Here is a 19382-nt window from a genome sequence, read left to right as displayed (position 1 = left end):
ATATAAAAATTTTAAATAAATAAATAAATAAAATAAATTAAAGCAAATGTCATAAAATGATGATCGGATGAAGTTGTGAAATCTTACGACTAGCACCATGAGTGTTTAAAAACAGATTACAGCTGCTCTAACCTGCAAAGACCGCCCGTCTAACAATTCTAGACTGATGTACGTATCCAAATGTACTTACATGTAATCGCGCTGCATCCACCGCATGCTCGTAGGCATCATCTAAATAAATTGGGAACACTGCTCGATGCCAGTACAGGAAGGCACAGTCACACTGTACTCGGACCCTGAAATGGAAAAAAAATGTTAAGTGCTCAAAAATAAATAAATATAGGGTCCATGGGGAATCAGATCTTAGAGCCATCCCAAGGGCAGAGCATGGGAGACCCAAGTTAGATTCCTGATTCCTCATGCTGCAGTCCCTGGGTCCACACCATTGCTCAATAGTGACACCCCAGGGCCAGATTTGGGGTGCACTAGGTTCCAATGGGAGCTGCATGTGACTCATAACCAAGAACTGTTGCTGCAGTAACGGAGTTAGATAAGAGCAGGGGAGGGTAAAAATGAAATAAAAATACTAGGCAGGTGTGAATGAAAGCTCATAGGGTTGCAGCTCCATTAGGGATCACTTCTCATTGGTTTGACACCCAAAAAGGGAGCAGAATGAAGCTGCTCAACTAAAAACAAAAGCTCCTGTCCTCATGTTAACTGACTCTGCTATAGTAATTTTCTCAATGCAGTGAATAATGGTGAGATTTATGTCAGCATGCTTTCATCAAGAATGTTTTGTAAGGCCACAATTAAACCTAATGACAATGTTCCTTTCATAACCTATCCCTTTTAGGCGTGTTTCTCTACAGTGCTAATTCAGCTCAGGGGAATTGGGACTAAAAATTGTCAAGGAATTATGATTTTAGTTCAAATTTGTGCAAAATTATAATTGCTTGACAACTTAGTGTCACTCCTGTAGGGAGATACTAGAGGTTTTACTGTAAAATATGAATTCTAACTTCTATGAATATTGACTTCAGAGGGACACAGACTTAAAAAAAAAATGGATGTTGACATGTATATCTCAGCACAGAAAAACAAGATGAGAAACTTCTGACGAGGGCAACAATACCATCCAAGTTATCTGATCTGCTTGTTTGATTTAAGGGCTATAAGCTTCTTTCAACAAATGATGAAGTAAGTGGCCCCAGGACTGTCAAAGGTCAGAGACACACAAATAACTTAAGTCTACCTAGAAACAACAACCAACCAAACCAAGAAGAGGGTTCCCATGTGAACTCCAAAAACAACAATCCACCCAGAACAGAAAAACAACCTATCCGAGGACAGTTCAGACATGAGCAGTGACACCCCCCCCCCCAATGGGAGAGAGGTGTCAGATCTAAAATGGAGAAAATCACTGACATGGCAAAGCAGCGCTGGTCAAGAGGCAACAAGACTCCAGCCCTGATCACCACGCAGCAGGAGCAGTGACCCTCTCCTCCCCCAGATAGAGAAGGGGGATCAGCGCTATGAAATGACCACCTGTCCATCTCATTACTTGACTATGCATGAGTTGTTTACATATGCATGTCTGGACTATTAAAAGCTGCAGTGGGGGGGGGGGGGAATGACTGAAATAAAGACCATTTTCACCTTAAGACAATGCCTGATGCATCACCCATGCCTCTCCCAGCTGTGAAGCGAGAGCTGTTATCTGGCTGCCTGTGCCAAAGCTGGCTTCCCTTCCCCTGAGCGGACGCAAGCTTTAAAGGCCCAGCTTGTGACAGGGGCCAAGAACGCACACTCTCTTCACCAGAGACCGTCTCACTCTGGCATAGTCTCTGCCAGGAGGTCTCTGAAACAGGACGAAATCTCCTAAAATTGGGGGAGCTAGCCAGCTTGTTGCCTTTATTAATACTCCAAAGCAGGTTAAGGTTTCTGGCATTTTTCAATCCACTAATGATACAGAGCTTTATTCCGTATAAGCCTATATTAAGCAGCAAGGACTTTAGAGACATGTAATGTTTTTTTTTCTTCTAAATGCTTACCCTGCAAAGTCTGATTCTGTGGATAAAACACGTGGTCTTTCCTGAATTATTCAGATTGTGTAGGTATAGGCGGTAACAGTCTGTAGGTATAGAGATAATTGTCTGTAGCACTACCAGCCCTGATAGATGTGGGGGGAGGGGGAAATGAGGTGCATAGCTTCAGACAGGTTACAGAACCTCATACTGCTTACAATCCCCCTGTGCTAAAATTTCACTCGCTTGAAGAAAGAGAAACAATTGCATGCTTCTAGCAGACATTTTTCATCTTGTTTTCTTTTTAGTCAATATTGAAAAATAATCTGAAGCACAGGTAGATTCCTTTCAGGCAAGTTTTGAAATAGGTAGTCAGAAATACAATATTGTCAACTTGCGGCCTTAAGTATGTGGGCAAATAACTCAAAGACAGTTGAATTACATTGTAAAAACCTTCATGAGGTTACCTAGACATCTGACATTTGAAAACATGTTTTAAACCAATGTTACAAACTCCTGGCACCACCACGTCCATGAGGTCAGCTTCAAACTTTAGAGAGGGGCACATGCAGTACTCACCAGAAAATTCTAATTTGGCCCATCAGACTGGACAAAGCTATTCTCCCAGCAAGGAAAGCCCAAGATACAGCAAGTTAACTCAGAAGCCAGATGAACCAGCTCCATTAGGTTTTCTTATATACCTTCACAGTACTAAAAATTGCATACGGTTGATAACATAAGGTCAAAGAACATGAGACAGGGCATAAGGGAAATATATTTAATGTCATGTCACTGAATCAAAACTACCAGTTGACTAACTCATTTCCACAGCCAGAAGACTGCTTTTGTCTTGATAATCGACTTTACAACGGTAATCAACAGAGCATTTCCATGAACTAAAATCAGGCTGTATTGCTCGGTTTGTGTCAGACTACACTCCCATAGCACACTGGTCAGAATTTCACCTTCTAGCCACTCCAGGCATCAAGCTGCTTCTAAGGGGGGACTCCACCGCTGCATTCATGTCTTCAGGGCTCTCTACTTTGTAAAATCAGATCATGTACATTTAGGGGGTCCCTTACCTTTCCCTCAGATCACTGATTAAATCCATTTTTTTCATAACTAGCTGAAGTGGAAGTAGCTCTTCATCTTTAAATGTTTTCTGTTAAATAAGAAAAAGTTTAGGAAAAGTTAAAAAAAAAAAAGCACAAAGATTACACATTCATGGCTATAGGTGGACATTTCCTATTTTGCTAAAAGTACTGAAAAATAAAATCATGTTGCAGAAACCTCAAGGAAAATAGCCATATGTTCCACAGGGAGGAGGAATAGCCTGATAGCATTCTGATGGTTAGAGCAGTGGACTATGAACCAGGAGACCAGCGTTCAAATCCTGCTGTCGCTCCTTGTGACCTTGGGCAAGTCACTTTACCCTCCATTGCCTCAGGTACAAAAACTTAGATTGTAAGCCCTCTGGGGACAGAGAAATACCTACAGTACCTGAATGTAAACCGGTGTGATATCTCAATTGAGATCGAATGTTGGTATATAAAAATAATAAATAAATACTGAACTATTTAGTTATTCAATTTTCTATACTGCAATGCCAAACTAAATAATGTCACCCAATGTGGTTTATGATTAACATATAATATACAGCTATGAGGGAGCCTATAGGAAACTCTCTCAGACTACCTTAAGGGACCAGGCAAAGCTGTCCCACCCAGTCTTCCTTAAGATCCAGACCCACAAGGAATCCTGGGTGAAGGGAGGAGCCCCTTACCAGTGTATAAGAACTCAGGGCCTAGAAGGGTTAGAGAAGCCCCAAAGAGCAAACAGGAACCCAATTCTATGCACAGACCTCCTAGATGTCATGTCTGTATGCTACCAGAACTTAAGGTGAACTGCATTTTTGTTTGACTTTTATTTCACTGTAAATAAATTTCACAAAGAAAACAGCCAGAATATAATACTGAAAAATACTCAGCCCTCTTGACTACACCCACGTCAAAGTTTTTAACACGAAAAAACCATTCTTGGACTTTCTTCTGGAAGGTAAGATAATTCTGCTTCAACCAAAGTGCCAACAGGAGCTTATTCCATATGGTAGGGGTGGGCTACTACTGAGAAATTTCTCTTCCTCACAGATTTTCTCCTTCTTCCTCATCAGAGGGACCACTAGCAATGTCCTTTGCTCAGACTATAAATGCCGGTGTGGAGTGTACCATGTTAATTTTTCTTTCAGATAAGGATGCGCATTCCTTCTCATCATCCAGAATATGAAAGAACAATTTGAAGTGAATGCAAACCTGAACTGGGAGCCAGTGTAGCATTCTCAAAATTGGCATCAGAGTACCTGGGACAGCCTTCACCAGTCTAGCTGCAGCATTCTGAGCCACTTGCAGTTTATGTAAGCACTGTTCTGTCAAACCTATACATAGACTATCATAGTATTCTGAGACCTGGATCACTATGCAAGATTTAAAATCTAAAAAAGGGGCAAAGTTCTTTTATCAGTCAACTTAAAAAATGTTTTAGGGGGTTTTTTTTGTTTTGTTTTTTAATTATCCAGGAAACCTGTGAGGACAGGCTAAAGTCTGCATCCAGTTTTACTTCAAACTCTTAATTATGTTAAAGATTATCTCATTTTACTCAATCTTAACAGAGATAGGGGTCGATTTTGGTCCTTGGAGTCACGGCCTCAAAAGTTCAGTGTTTTCAACATTTACAACCAGTTTACGTCTGAGAAATTAAATTGCAACCATCTCAAAGTTCAACTTTGCCAGACATTTGGTTTGCTCTTTATCCAAAGAGACAAGAATCTACATGTCATCAGCTACTGCCCCCACATCACCACCCAACTGCATTTTTCACTTCCTGGTGCCCTAATTTCACACATATGGCTGAATGTATTGGGGGGGGGGGACCACTCAGGTTTCAGGACTGCCAGGCTGCAGCAGAGGGAAGAAATACAGTTTGCCCTTCCGTTCCAGCCTCATGCCCTTCTCTACTTCCAACTTCTCACTACACACACTTCCTACTATCTAAGCAACATGGCTGGTCTTTCTGGATAATGGACTAATGCAGAGTGCGGAATACTTTGAGTAGGTATGTCCAAGGCACTGCATTAGAGGAGATTATTAATAGAGCTATCATAGATCCTTGTACAGTACATTGATTTGTTAAATAGATTTGTGATGCGCGTTCTTCAAAAGGCCCATTATTTTAAATGATTAGCATTCACATTGCTCATGCAAATCATATAAAAGAGCATATATGCCTAATGCTTGCTAAGAAGTATAAAACAGATGCTGTAATTATCACTCACAAACATTCATTTACTCAAAGCTTCCCCTTCCTTGAACTAAGGAAATTACTGGCAGGTTACCTATCTATTTTACCAGCTGTATACAAGGACAGAGACTGAGGACATTGACAAAATGATCATCACTGTACTGTCACTTACCATCTGTGTCCCCACACTGAGTGCTAGGGAAACAATAAGTCTTCTTTGTTTTGTGCTTGGTCCATTAACAGTATTTTCAGCTAGCACCAGAGCAGACAGCACATCAAGTCGCTGTTCACTGTATTTTTTGTCAGAGATTACTCTTTTCTGGGCAAATGGGGAAGGGAAAGAAAAAAATGAAAATAGAGACTCACATAAAATCTAAAAAGTAACAATACATTATTTTACACTTAAGATTTTTTGTGGGGACATGGTATAGGAATGTGTGAGAAAAAAATCCAGTTTGTTTTCGGTACAAATGAAAAATTTTCTATATGTGTTTTGAAATACACATTTGTTCCATTTGTTTTCAAAACCGTGTGTGTAAATGTTTTATGCACATAAGACTATATTTTATGCATTTAAAACTTTGCGCACACACCTTATCACAGGAAAGAATTCACATCCCTAATACGGTATAGCATGCACCTTACTGTGATGAAATGGTGACTATACACACACACAAATAAATGCTGTCATCTGGATGACTCTACAACATGCATGGGAACATAAAATGAAATTATGAAAAGCTTGTTTTAAAATGAGTCCAATTTTCAACAGTCTGTGCATGTAAAATTACATCAGTATTTATAAAATAGTGCATGTGTCTGTTTCAGTACATGCATATTAGTAATGAAGGGAAATTAGGGGTATATTCTGTGGCAGGGCTCAGAAGTTGCACAAAAGTTGCTATTTTGTAAGAGGTATGCCACATACATGACTGAACTTATCTGCTTCCTCAAGCCTTGAAACAGATGAATGTGCCGCCGTGAAACAAGATTTTGAATTCTAATAGCTGCCGTATGAGTTAAAGTCTCACATGAATTTAAGTTTGGATTGGACAAGGAAGATTCCGACTTTGTGTGAAGAAAGTTCTATACCCCCTGAGGAAAAATCCGTGAAGGATTTGAAACGCGGCCATGTTGGGAATTGGAAAGGCTGTACAGATAAATCGGGCCATATTAAATTAAATTAATAAGTTGGCAAGAATTGCTTGCAAGGAGCATTGCATAGTTACAACGTAACTCTTTGAACGAACATGTTTATGAAATGGCAGATTTTTTAATTCACGCACACAAAATTTTACAGAAAAATATATTGGCTGGTGGAGGTCAGTTTATGATTACAATATAAAAAGATATCACCCGGTTGGGGATAAAAGTTGGTATGAAATTTTCCTCTTCAGCTAAAAAAATTTGTGTGTTTTTATAAAAAAATGTTATAAAATAGTTGCACTAGATACTCATTTGGGAGATTAAATTATTTTTTTTGAAAGCTTTAAAGTGGAGAAAGATCATTTTATGAGGTGATTTTGTGGTTCAATAGTATATATTAGTTTTTGAATCCCTCTGAAATTCGTAAGAATTTAAGTGCATTTGAGTGTGGTACCTTATATAAAATAGCATATACATAAGACATGCTACTTACGTGCCTATGTGCTATTTTTATGCACAGAACCTCTTTGAAAATGTACTCTAGTGGGTGCAAAAGCTGCAGAGGCATTTACTAAGGGGCTGACCTACTAAAAAGCATTAATGGGTGTCACACTGCTGTGTTAATAGTAATGCATACGCTTGTAGTCTCTTTAATAGTGAAAACAATCAGCACAATATTACACATTTTTTTGAGCTATATCATGAGGAAATTCATGCAAAGCAGCTCATTATTATTAAAATGGGTCACCACATAGCATGTGAAGCCAAGCAATTTGCACTAACCCACCCAGTAATGCAAAATGTTAACTGCACCTTCTGAGGGGTAGTTAAGTTCATGTCATTGGCAGCGATGGCTAACATGGTCCTCCAGTAAGGCTCTGAACTCCTTCCAGCTCCATTCCAGCCAACAGCAAGACATTTCCGGGCCAAACCCTCCATCCCTCACTCACATGCAGGTCAATAGAGCATATGACCTCATCAGATGCCATCTCTGCATCTGTATTAAAGAGATATGACAGAAGAGCGCTTCCTTCTGCCCCCAACATTCATGTTCAAGACCTCTGAGGAGGCTGGTAGGGGGTGTGGGAAGGAGGGAAATGAGCATGGAATCACCTCTTACATACTGGGAGGGGAGAGTGAGACAGATAAATATCAGCCTGCAGAGAGCCTCCGGATTACAGGAAAATGGAATAGTCTTTGGCCCCACAGGGCTCGCACAGCTCACTGGGGAAATGGAACCACCACTGCTGGTAAAGCTGATGCATAGGAATTGCAAAGCTGTTGGTTTGGATGGGCAGACTTGAACTGTATGGTCTTTCTGCCATCATGCCTCTATGTTACAAGTAATGGTAACACATCCACATTAAAAAAAAGCTAGTACTAATGCCAGGATTTATAAGAAACGCCATTTTGGACCAGACCAAAGTCCAAACACTGCATCCTGTCTCCAACAGAGGCCAATCCAGCTTACAAGTACCTGGCAGATCCCTACAAGTACATCTATTTTTTGCTGCTCACTCCCAGGGATAGCAATAGTTTTCCCTCATCTCAGTGGTTAATATTTTATGGCCTTTTCCCTCCAGAAGCTTGCCCAAAGGAAAATTAGTTTCTTACCTGATAATTTTCGTTCCTGTAGTACCAAGGATCAGTCCAGACTGCTGGGTTATGCCTCCCCTCCAGCAGATGGAGTCAGAGAAAAGCTGAGCAGCACCCCCTAGATATACTGGTGTGCCACCTGCGATCCCTCAGTATAAAGAATATCAAAGCAGAAGAAACAATCATACCCTTCCGCTGAATAATAAACGGTTTAAACCCAAACAATGACTACATCAAGTAGGACTACTGTCCTAATAAAACAAACCATCCTGTCCCCCGTGACCCAACAGGAGAAAGGGAACCCTGTAAAACTTGCCTGTAACGATGAACCAACACTTATGCCAATGCTCTGTAATCATAGAAACTGCAATATAAGGAACAGCAGCAGACACGAGCGGACTCTCCCGTAACCTACTTGGGCAGGCGTCTGGACTGATCCTTGGTACTACAGGAACGAAAATTATCAGGTAAGAAACTAATTTTCCTTTCCCCGTACGTACCAGGATCAGTCCAGACTGCTGGGATGTACCCGAGCCGCCTTAAATGGGGTGGGACCCAGAGAGTCCCGCTCGCAGTACACTGCTCACAAAAGGGTCTGACGACGGACCACAAACATCCAAGCGGTAATGCCTAGAGAACGTATGCAAGGATTTCCAAGTGGCCGCCCTGCAAATCTCCTGGGAAGACACAAACTGGCTTTCAGCCCACGAAGCCGCTTGAGAACGCAGAGAATGAGCCTTAAGCCCATCCGGTACAGACCTTCTGCAACCAATGTATGTAGAAGCAATCGCGCCTTTCAGCCAGCGGGCAATAGTCGTTTTGGATGCCTGAAGACCCTTCTTGGCGCCATTCCACAACACAAACAAATGATCCGACCTTCGAAATTCATTAGTCACCTCCAAGTACCGCAGAAGTACCTGACGGACATCCAAATGCCTCAAATCCCGACCTTGAGAAGACCAGATCTCCTCTGTGAAGGAAGGTAATTCCACCATCTGATTAACATGGAAGGCCGATACCACCTTAGGTAAGAAAGAAGGAACCGTGCGTAAGGAAACTCCAGACTCAGAAATACGCAAGAACGGTTCCCTGCACGAGAGAGCCTGAAGTTCCGAAACGCGAAGCGCGGATGAAATGGCCACTAGAAACACCGCCTTGAGAGTTAAATCCTTCAAGGTGGCCCTCTTAATGGGCTCAAAAGGAGGAGCGCAGAGACCACGGAGAACCAAATTCAAGTTCCAGGATGGGCAGGGATTTCTCACAGGGGGACGCAGATTCCTAACCCCGCACAAAAAATGTGCGACATCAGGGTGACAAGCAACCGAAGAACTCTCAACCTTGCCTCTCAGACAGCCCAGGGCAGCTACCTGAATCCGAAGGGAACTGTACGCCAAGCCCTTCTTCAAACCTTCCTGCAAAAATGCGAGAATATGCCCCAAAGAAGCCTTTCGCGGGGATAGATGTAAATCACTGCACCAGGAGTCAAAAATCTTCCAAACCCTGGCATAGGTTAACAAAGTCGAAGATCTGCAAGCCCTAAGGAGAGTAGAGATCACCGCTTCCGGATAACCCTTCTTTCTCAGTTGTCTCCACTCATAAGCCAAGCCGCTAGACAAAAGTGATCCGCCAGATCGAAAAATACCGGACCCTGGTGCAGGATATTTGGGAGATGACCGAGACGCAAGGGCCCGTCCACTGCTAGGTTGACCAGATCCGCGAACCCCGGCCTTCTTGGCCACTCCGGGGCCACTAGAATTACCAGACCCCAGTGGGATTCTATGCGCCTTAACACCTTTCCCACCAGAGGCCACGGGGGAAACAGAGGAGGATGCGAGGAGGCCACGGGAGCACCAGCGCATCCACCCCCTCCGAACCGTGTTCCCGTCTTCGGCTGAAGAAACGAGCCACTTTGGCATTTACCCACGTCACCATCAAATCCAAGCGTGGGAACCCCCAACGCTGAGTTATGAGGTGCATCGCCTCCAATTCCCACTCTCCGGGATCCAGATGTTGTCGACTGAGAAAATCTGCCTGAACGTTGTCTACGCCTGCGAAATGGGATGCCGCGATGCGGGTCAGGTATCGCTCCGCCCATGCCATTAACAAGGCCGCTTCGGCCGCCACCGGGCAACTTCTTGTGCCGCCTTGCCTGTTTATGTATGCCACGGTGGTCGCGTTGTCTGATAGGAGGGGCCCCGAAATCCTGAACTCGCTGCGGGCTCAATGCTGGCAGGGAGGGAGGAGGGAAGTCCCCCTCCTCAGACGCTGACTCTTCGGAGTGCGGCGTGGCCAAGATGGCCACCGCTCCTTCTTCGGCGGGAGGCGGGGCCAACCTTCGAGGGAGTGAGGCTCTCCACGAGCACAAAGAAGCCGAACTGCGGGCAGCGTTCAGCCCCCGAGAGGGTCCCTCGCCCCGGGAAGGCATCGGGAGCAGAGGCCCTCTCGGGAGAGTCGCACCCCCGCAGGCCGAAGATCGCAGCATGAGACCACGAGAAAAGCCGGCTCAAAAACGCGCCAAAAGAGAGCCTTTCAGGGAGCGGCTCTCAGCGATGCTGCCACACAACGCGCCGGGCGGCAAAGCCACCCCCTCTGGAGTCCCGGGACCTCTGAATGTGGCAGGCTGGGGCTGAGGATAAGTGTGTCCTGCCTGTCCCCAACAGGTCTTACTGGTGCTTTCTGGACAGATTCCCTTCCATAGGTCCAACAATGTACTCAAAAAGCCCCCTTCAGAGGGAAACCTCTGGTATATGCAACCTCACGGGGGGAGTGACCGGCCCACCGATAAATACTCCCCCGTCCCTTAGAACCTATCTCTGGGTATTTGGTCATAGGGCATTGCCCTGCCAAGCCTGCCCTGAACAAGACCCCTCGCAGTGCATGAGACCGAAAGAAAGAGGAGAAATTCTTTTCTTTTTTTTTTTTAAACTGTCTCAACCCACTAATTGATCTAGTCAGGGTCACTCCAACCTGTACACCCTTGTAGAAATTTGGAGAGATCAGGACCGCAGGTTATGCCTCTCGATCTGCTGGAGTCAGAGAAAATACTGAGGGATCGCAGGTGGCACACTAGTATATCTAGGGGGTGCTTCTCAGCTTTTCTCTGACTCCATCTGCTGGAGGGGAGGCATAACCCAGCAGTCTGGACTGATCCTGGTACGTACAGGGAAACCTCTTAAACCCCTCTATGCTAGTGAACTTGACCACATCCTGTGGCAACAGATTCCATTGTTTGATTGTGCACCAAGTGAAAAAAATACTTTCTATGATTTGTTTTAAATCTGTTGATTGTTAGTTTCATGGAGCGTCTCCTCATTTTAAATATCTGACAGGTTAAATAACTGTCCTTTATTTACCTTTTTTCCCCTACTCTGATTTTATAAACTTCTATCATATCCCCTCTCAACCATCGTTTTTCCAAGCTGAAGAGTGCTAACCTGTGTAGTCTCTCTTTATAGGATAGCTGGTCCATTCCCTTTATCATTAAAGTTCTGCTATGTCTGTTTTGAGACGGGGAGACCAGAACTGTATATAATACTCAAGCTGCAGTCACAACACAGCTCAATACATCAATATTTTCTCCATTCCTTTTCAGATCATTCCTAAAATTCTATTTAGTTTTTTGACTGCTGTCACATACTGAGCAAAGAATTTCAGTGTATTGTCCTAAAGGACACCAAGTTCCTTTTCCTGGCTGGTGTCTCCCTATGTAAAATCCAATATTGTGTGCCTGTAAATGGAATTATTCTTCCCTACATACATTACTTTGAACTTTTCCACATTACATTTCATCTGCTATTCAGATGTCCAGTCTTAATTTCACAAGGTCCTTTTGCAGTTTCTCATAATCCACTGTTTTAACTATTTTGAATAAATTTTGTGTTATCTGCAAATTTGATTACTTACTCATCTACCACTTTTCCAGATCATTTATAAATATGTTAAGCAGAATAGGTCCCAGTACCAATCCCTGTGGCACTCCACTAATGACCTTTCTCCATTTGGATAACTGATCATTTAGTCCTGTCCTCAGGTTCCAATCCACAATAGAATAGGGTTTTCCAGCCCATGGTTTTAATTTCCTAAGAAGTCTCTCATAGGGGATTTGTGAAATGGCTTTTGAAAATCCAAATACACTATATCATCTGGCTCACCCTGCTCTATAATGTATGTTTATTTACACCTTCAAAAAATTCATGAATATTTAGTTTCTGTGCCTAGTTGGAGAAAATTATATGCTTTAGTCTCCTGCTCTGCTTTTTATTTTCCTCTGTGGTGCAGTAGCAAAGTTATGCAAATCTTTAGCAAGAGACATCATCCACCCTACTAAACCCTATCGAGCAGCAGCTTAGTCTAGGACTTCATATTACATTTCTTAGCTGCTGCAGCAAAAACCTTTACCAGTCTCATTATATCATGCAAAGTACTGATAGGAATATGCTTCAATATTGTAAAATTTGTTACATGAAATTTGTTTTATTTGCTATTGATATTTTATATTGTTTTATGGATGATATGGGGTTTTGGTTTTTTTTTTTTTTTAAATGATTGTAAACCAATGTGAAGGATAAGTCTATACATTGGTATAGAAAAAATTGGTAAATAAATAAAAAATATCAGTTCAATATGTGTCATGTTAAAAATATTTTCAATATCTAACAGTTTAGACAACCCCCTTCATTGAAATAGACTGGAGGGGAACAGGAATTCCGAAAATATTTACTACACCAGACGTTCTCTGTGTTACTGAATGCACTAGAACAAGAATCCCCCTGTATCAGGGATGGAGAAACCCTGGATGCCCCACGCTGTACAAAAGAGACATCACTGCTGTGGATCAAAGCAGCCACCAGACTGTACTGAAGAGGACAGCCTGCTGAGGAAAGAAGCTGGAGGAGGGGAGGAAGAGAGGCAGGACTAAGGCATGGGGAGGCTGAATGCAGAGGATAGAAAAGATAAGACTGGAAAGGTGTACCCCTTTTTACATTTAGGTACACCGCATTCATGTTTTTTAAATAATCAAATATTAAAAAGTAAAGTATAATTCACAGAATTTCCTAAGGCAAATTTTAAAAGTCTTCCACTTTGTCCTACCATTACTGCTTACATGACATTAATTCTACTAAATATGTGATAGTGTGTGCGAGTGAGAATTTGCTGATGACAAACATGTCATTGTACAGGTGTTAAAATGGAGGCATTGTGCGTGTGTGTGAGAGAGATGGAGGTTTATAGTCAAGTGAGTGTCTGGGCATTTGTCTTGGGGTGTGAAATATAGACTACTTGTGTGTGGAGGGAGCAGGGGACTGGCATACATGTTGGTGTGTGTTTTGTGAAATAAGGATACTGTGAGTGGGGAAAAATTAAGGCTTGGTGTATTTGAAAGAAAGCTTAAATTTGTTTGCATGTGGGTACTGGTGAGACATTGGAGGGGGAGGCAGGGGTACATTCTGGCCTTTTTCTATCTGTAGCTGCTTAGGTGAACTTAGATGTGGCAAAGGATACCATCTTGCTGCTTCCAATATAATCAATATACACACCTAGTATCTGGATGTCATTCAACTGACAAGTTTCCTGGCAGCAGAAACGTGTATGTTTTAAGTCAAAAAAGGGCACAGACTGAAATCAGCATCAATTTAGAGTATTCTCCAGAACTTACTGCAAAGAATATCTAACAAAGTAAAAAGCAGTAAAATCCCGTAAGTAAAAAGAAACCCCCTCCAAAAAAGGGTAAATTCTAACAGGTCGATACAGTAACGTGCAGTTAAAGATTTCCCGTCTGTAACGAGCTGGGAGCGCACAATACAGACGAGTAAGGCGATCCAGCAATACAGTCTCCAGTTTCACGCATCCTTAGCGCTTCCTAAAATAGACACATAACCCTTTCCGCACCCAGCATGTAAATGATGTGTAAATGAACGAATTAGCTGTATAATGAAGGAATTAGCTATTCCCCTCCAATACTGTAATGGGCGCTGATATTATCTCCTTAGTAACCCGCTGTTTTGCCGCGGCCTTAACGTGTTAGTTTACCGCCTCCCCCTAGTAGGAGTTAGGACTGTGAGTCTAGTAACAAATCCATCGACACCACTTAAGATACTCAAACACAATAAAAAACAATTAAAAAAAAAGCGATAAAGAGATGATCGAGAAAATGTAATGCTGTGGGACACATAAAACCTGTCAGAAAAAAAAAAAAATTTTAAATACCTCTCACTTTCCGAATCGTGCGGTCATCCAGGCAGCGGCGGGAGCCGGAGGGCCGCGTGGGTCCAGGCGGCCGGCGGCAGGAGCCGGGTGTTCCATCGAGGCCGCGGGGGCGGGTGGGCGCGCGTTGGTTTCAGGCGGGCGGCAGCGGCGGCGGGATCCGGGTGGGCGCGTGTTTAATTGAGGCCGCGGGGGCGGGTGGGCGCGTGTTGGTTTCAGGCGGGTGGCAGCAGCGGCGGCGGAATCCGGGTGGGCGCGTGTTCAATCTAGGCCGCGGGCCGGGTCGCACAGGCGCGCATTCATCCAGGCGGAGGAGCCGGAGGCGAAAGCGGCCTCCGGCAGCCCCCACCGGCAGTGAATGAATGCGCGCCTGTGCGACCCGTGCGATTCGGCGCTCACGGCGTGACGTCACGGCATGTGACTGCCTTGAGCACCGAATCGCACGGGTCGCACAGGCGCGCATTCATTCATTGCCGGTGGGGGCTGCCGGAGGCCGCTTTCGCCTCCGGCTCCTCCGCCTGAATGAATGCGTGCCTGTGCGACCCGGCCCGCGGCCTAGATTGAACACGCGCCCACCCGGATCCCGCTGCCGCCGCCCGCCCAAAACCAACGCGCGCCCACCCGCCCCCGTGGCCTCGATTAAACACGCGCCCATCCGCCCGCGGCCTCGATTAAACACGCGCCCACCCGGATCCCGCCGCCGCTGCCACCCGCCTGAAACCAACGCGCGCCCACCCGCCCCCGCGGCCTCAATGGAACACCCGGCTCCCGCCGCCTGGACCCACGCGGCCCTCCGGCTCCCGCCGCTGCCTGGATGACCGCACGATTCGGAAAGTGACAGGTATTTAAAAATTTTTTCTTTTTTTTTTTATAACATTCAGGTTTTTATATTTTTGGTTTTTTGTTTTTTACACTTCCTGGTACCTGTCATTTGAAATGTCATTTGAAATGACAGGTAACAGCGCACCCAGGTTACTGTATAGGCGCTGTACTCAGCGCCTATACAGTAAAATGGGTTGCGCGGGCATAACCCTTCCCTATCGCTTCACAGCCGCGGCATGCATTTGCATGCAATTAGAAGAGAGTATCAGGGAGTTAGTGAAGAGAACTGTGCGTGCGGGGAGGAAGGGTGCGCCTGACACTGCCGCAATGTTTCTACCGCGGCCTTACTGTATCGACCTGTAAATGGGAAAAAAACATTTGCTTAGCTCCTTAGAATTTTAGCTGGCACCCAAGTTTTAAAATATTTTCCAGGCCCGCAACTAGTTAGTAATAAGCAGCACTCTTACAAATCCAGAGAAACAGGAAAAGCAAAACATACACGAAGAGGTCCATGTCAAAAGGTTTAACCAGACAATTCTTCCTATTTCAATCTCCACCCCTCTCCCCTTCCCCAACCAGCTGCATTTTGGGTCCGATGCAAAACAAAAGCACGGAAAGCGGGTGCTGAAAAGTCAGCACCCGCTTTAATGCACGCATGGCGCCCGCAAGGGGGGCACCACGCTTTATTGTAATTGGGGAGGGGTCACGTTAGCAAGGAGGCGCTAGGGTCGCCTGCGCAACCTTAGCGCCTCCTTGCTAACGCGACCCTGTGGTTACCAGCGTTCTGTCGGTTATGAACACCGACGCCGATAAACTTGGCGTCTGTTTTTGTAACGCAGCCGGCCGTTATGAAAACAGATGCTGAGCATATCAGCATCTCTTCAATGTAGCCAACTGAGTTTTTTTTGTTTTTTTACTTTTAAAAGAAGTACAGAAAAGCAATTTTCTGCTTTTCTGTACTTCTTTTACATGCGCTCAGCTATTAACGCCTGTTCCAGGCAGGCGTTAATATCTGAGATGCACATTTATTTTATTGCATGTGGAGTGAATGAGTAATAGTCTCATTCACATGCATTTGCATGTGATGAGCGCTATCCCATTAAATAGGTGCTGATCCCCCTATTGCATCAGGGGGTGGATTAGCGCCTATTTAACACGCATCTGACTGCGGGTTATACAGTGTATTGCTTTGGCCCTTTTGTTCGGGGAACATCACTGCATGCACAAAACTATGCCGGATAAACAGAGGCAGCCCTGGGGTGCTGATATTCATTGCCACCCAGCCAAAATGCTTGCCTAAAGTCAACCGGATAACCTTTCCTGGATATATTCAGTGGCATTTTTATCTACCTAAATGCTGCTAGATATCCAGATACCGTTACCTGGCTATTTTACCTCTCAAATATACTTATACTACTTTTATTCTATTGCATGCAATTTGGAATGCTATATACAGTTTTGTGTCAAATACAAAAAATGATTAAAGTTTTGTAGATTTTGTAAAAGCAGATTAAGACAAAAGTCTCATTTGAAAGCATCATCCAAGGGGCAGCAGGGCTCATCGAGCACATTAGCATACACCATTGATATCACAATTGTTATATAAATAGCTAAAGGAAAATTAGTTTCTTACCTGATAATTTTCGTTCCTGTAGTACCAAGGATCAGTCCAGGACACCTGGGTTGTGACTCCGCACCAGTAGATGGAGACAGACTAAAACTTGTGGGCGGAGCCATATATGCCCCTGTGCCAGTCACAGCCCCTCAGTCTTACGGAATGTCAAAGTAGAACACAACCAGAGAAGTGAACAAAACTAGATACCGCTAACTAACGGGGAAGAAACACCCCTTCTGGAATCGGGCTCTCCAACCGAGAGAGCGAACAAGCGAAACAGAGCAAATCAAAAACACAGAGCGGACTCTCCGTTACTTCAGCGCAGCACTGCGGGCGGGATCCTGGACTGATCCTTGGTACTACAGGAACGAAAATTATCAGGTAAGAAACTAATTTTCCTTTTCCTGTACGTACCAGGATCAGTCCAGGACACCTGGGATGTACCAGAGCAACCTACTGAGGGTGGGAAGCAGAGAGTCCCGCTCGGAGAACCCTCTCTCCAAAATCCCCGGAATCGGTAGCCCGGACATCCAGCCGGTAATGCCGGATAAAAGTATGCAACGACTTCCAGGTGGCCGCCCTACAAATCTCTTGAGGCGACACCTGAGAAGCTTCCGCCCAGGACGCTGCTTGAGATCGAGTCGAGTGAGCCCGCAGCCCCACAGGAAGAGGTTTTCCCCTCACCAAGTACGCTGAACCAATGGCCTCCTTGAGCCAACGAGCGATCGTTGTGCGGGACGCTGCAGCTCCTTTCTTTGGTCCAGAGAAGAGGACAAACAGATGATCTGTGACCCGAAACGGATTAGTGACCTCCAGATATCGGAGAAGGGATCTCCGCACGTCAAGCTTCCGTAACTCCCTCTCTTCTGTAACAGAGGAGCCTCCGCACGCAAAAACGGGCAACTCCACCGATTGATTCACATGAAACGACGAGACCACTTTCGGAAGAAAGGAAGGAACCGTCCGTAAGGAAACCCCCGAATCGGAGATACGCAAGAAAGGTTCCCTACAAGACAGGGCCTGTAACTCGGAAACCCGCCGTGCCGAGGCAATCGCCACCAAGAATGCCGTCTTTAAAGTGAGATCCTTAAGAGTTGCGCGTTTCAAGGGCTCAAACGGCGCCGTGCATAGAGCGGAAAGAACCCAATTGAGGTTCCAAGCCGGACAAGGAAGACGTAACGGGGGGCGAAGGTGCTTAGCACCCCGAAGGAAACGAGCAATATCCGGGTGAAGCGCCAGAGACTTACCTCGCAAACACCCAAGCGCCGCCACTTGGACCCGTAGGGAACTGCACGCCAGACCTTTGGCCAGACCCGCCTGGAGGAACGCCAGAACATCAGAGACGGAAGCCGAAGTGGGGACCACCCCGCGCTGCACGCACCAGTCCTCAAAGACTACCCAGACACGGACGTAAGCCAAAGACGTCGACTGCTTCCTGGAACGCAGCAGCGTGGCCACCACCGCATCTGAATAACCTTTTCTCTTCAGACGATTCCTCTCAAAAGCCATGCCGCGAGACAGAAGTGATCCGGATCCTCCAAACAGACGGGGCCCTGATGGAGTAGGGCCGCCATTCCCTGGAACCGAAGGGGTGCCGCTACTGCCAGTTGTACGAGGTCTGCGAACCACGGCCGGCGAGGCCACTCCGGTGCCACCAAGATCACGTTGGCCGGATGCAACTCTATGCGCCGTAGAATCTTGCCGATCATCGGCCACGGGGGAAACACGTAGAGCAGCACATCCGTAGGCCAGGGAAGCACCAACGCATCGACGCCTTCTGCCCCCCGCTCTCGACGTCGACTGTAAAAGCGCGGGGCCTTCGCGTTGTGCCACGTGGCCATCAGATCCATGTGGGGCACCCCCCACGTTTCGCAAATGAGAAGAAATGCTTCGTCCCCCAGCTCCCACTCTCCGGGATCCAGACGATGACGGCTGAGATAGTCCGCCTGCACGTTGTCGACTCCCGCTATGTGAGACGCTGCGAGGTTGCTGAGATGTAGCTCCGACCAGGCCATCAAGCGCTGAGCTTCTTCTGCCACCTGGGGGCTCCGTGTCCCCCCCTGCCGGTTGATGTATGCCACGGTGGTCGCATTGTCCGACAACACTCGGACTGCCTTTCCCCGCAGCACTGGTAGAAAAGCCTGCAGAGCCAGACGGACCGCCCTGGTCTCTAGGCGATTGATAGACCACTGGGCTTGCGACACTGACCACAGGCCTTGAACTGAGCTCCCTAGGCAGACCGCTCCCCAACCGGAGAGGCTGGCATCCGTGGTCACCACTGTCCAACTGGGCACCAGGAGAGAGACTCCGGCGGAAAGATGACTTGGATCCAGCCACCACCGCAGGCTGGACCTCGCGTGTCCCAGTAGAGGAAGCGGGTAAATGGAAGTCCTCCGAGACCGGCTTCCAACGGGAAAGCAAGGATGACTGTAAGGGTCGCAGATGAGCGAACGCCCAGGGAACCAGCGCCAGCGTGGAAGCCATAGACCCCAGGACCGTAAGGTAGTCGCAGACCCGCGGCTGGCGAAGAGACAACAAGCGGTGCACCTGAGTTAGCAGTTTGCCCCTCCTTTCGAGTGACAGAAACACCTTGCCCTGCTTCGTGTTGAAAAGAGCTCCCAGATATTCCAAGGACTGCGTGGGTGTCAGATGACTCTTGCTGAAGTTGACCACCCATCCCA

The 19382-nt window shown here is 45.8% G+C and overlaps 1 protein-coding gene across 4 annotated transcripts in view; it reads right to left on the bottom strand.

Annotated features, from left to right (window-relative positions):
- WASHC4 (WASH complex subunit 4) overlaps positions 1-19382 on the bottom strand; it is a 158785-nt gene that overhangs the window by 51934 nt on the left and 87469 nt on the right. For all 4 annotated transcript variants that reach the window (XM_029601529.1, XM_029601532.1, XM_029601530.1 and 1 more), the window contains 3 exons: positions 5491-5637; positions 3107-3186; positions 191-296 (listed from right to left, as the gene is read on the bottom strand). In XM_029601529.1, the coding sequence (XP_029457389.1) occupies positions 191-296; positions 3107-3186; positions 5491-5637 (333 nt within the window). The remainder of the gene's footprint in view (positions 1-190; positions 297-3106; positions 3187-5490; positions 5638-19382) is intronic.

Source organism: Rhinatrema bivittatum, chromosome 4 (assembly GCF_901001135.1).
Source record: "Rhinatrema bivittatum chromosome 4, aRhiBiv1.1, whole genome shotgun sequence".
NCBI classification, from domain to species: domain Eukaryota; kingdom Metazoa; phylum Chordata; class Amphibia; order Gymnophiona; family Rhinatrematidae; genus Rhinatrema; species Rhinatrema bivittatum.
This window is presented reverse-complemented; position numbering and strand designations above follow the sequence as displayed.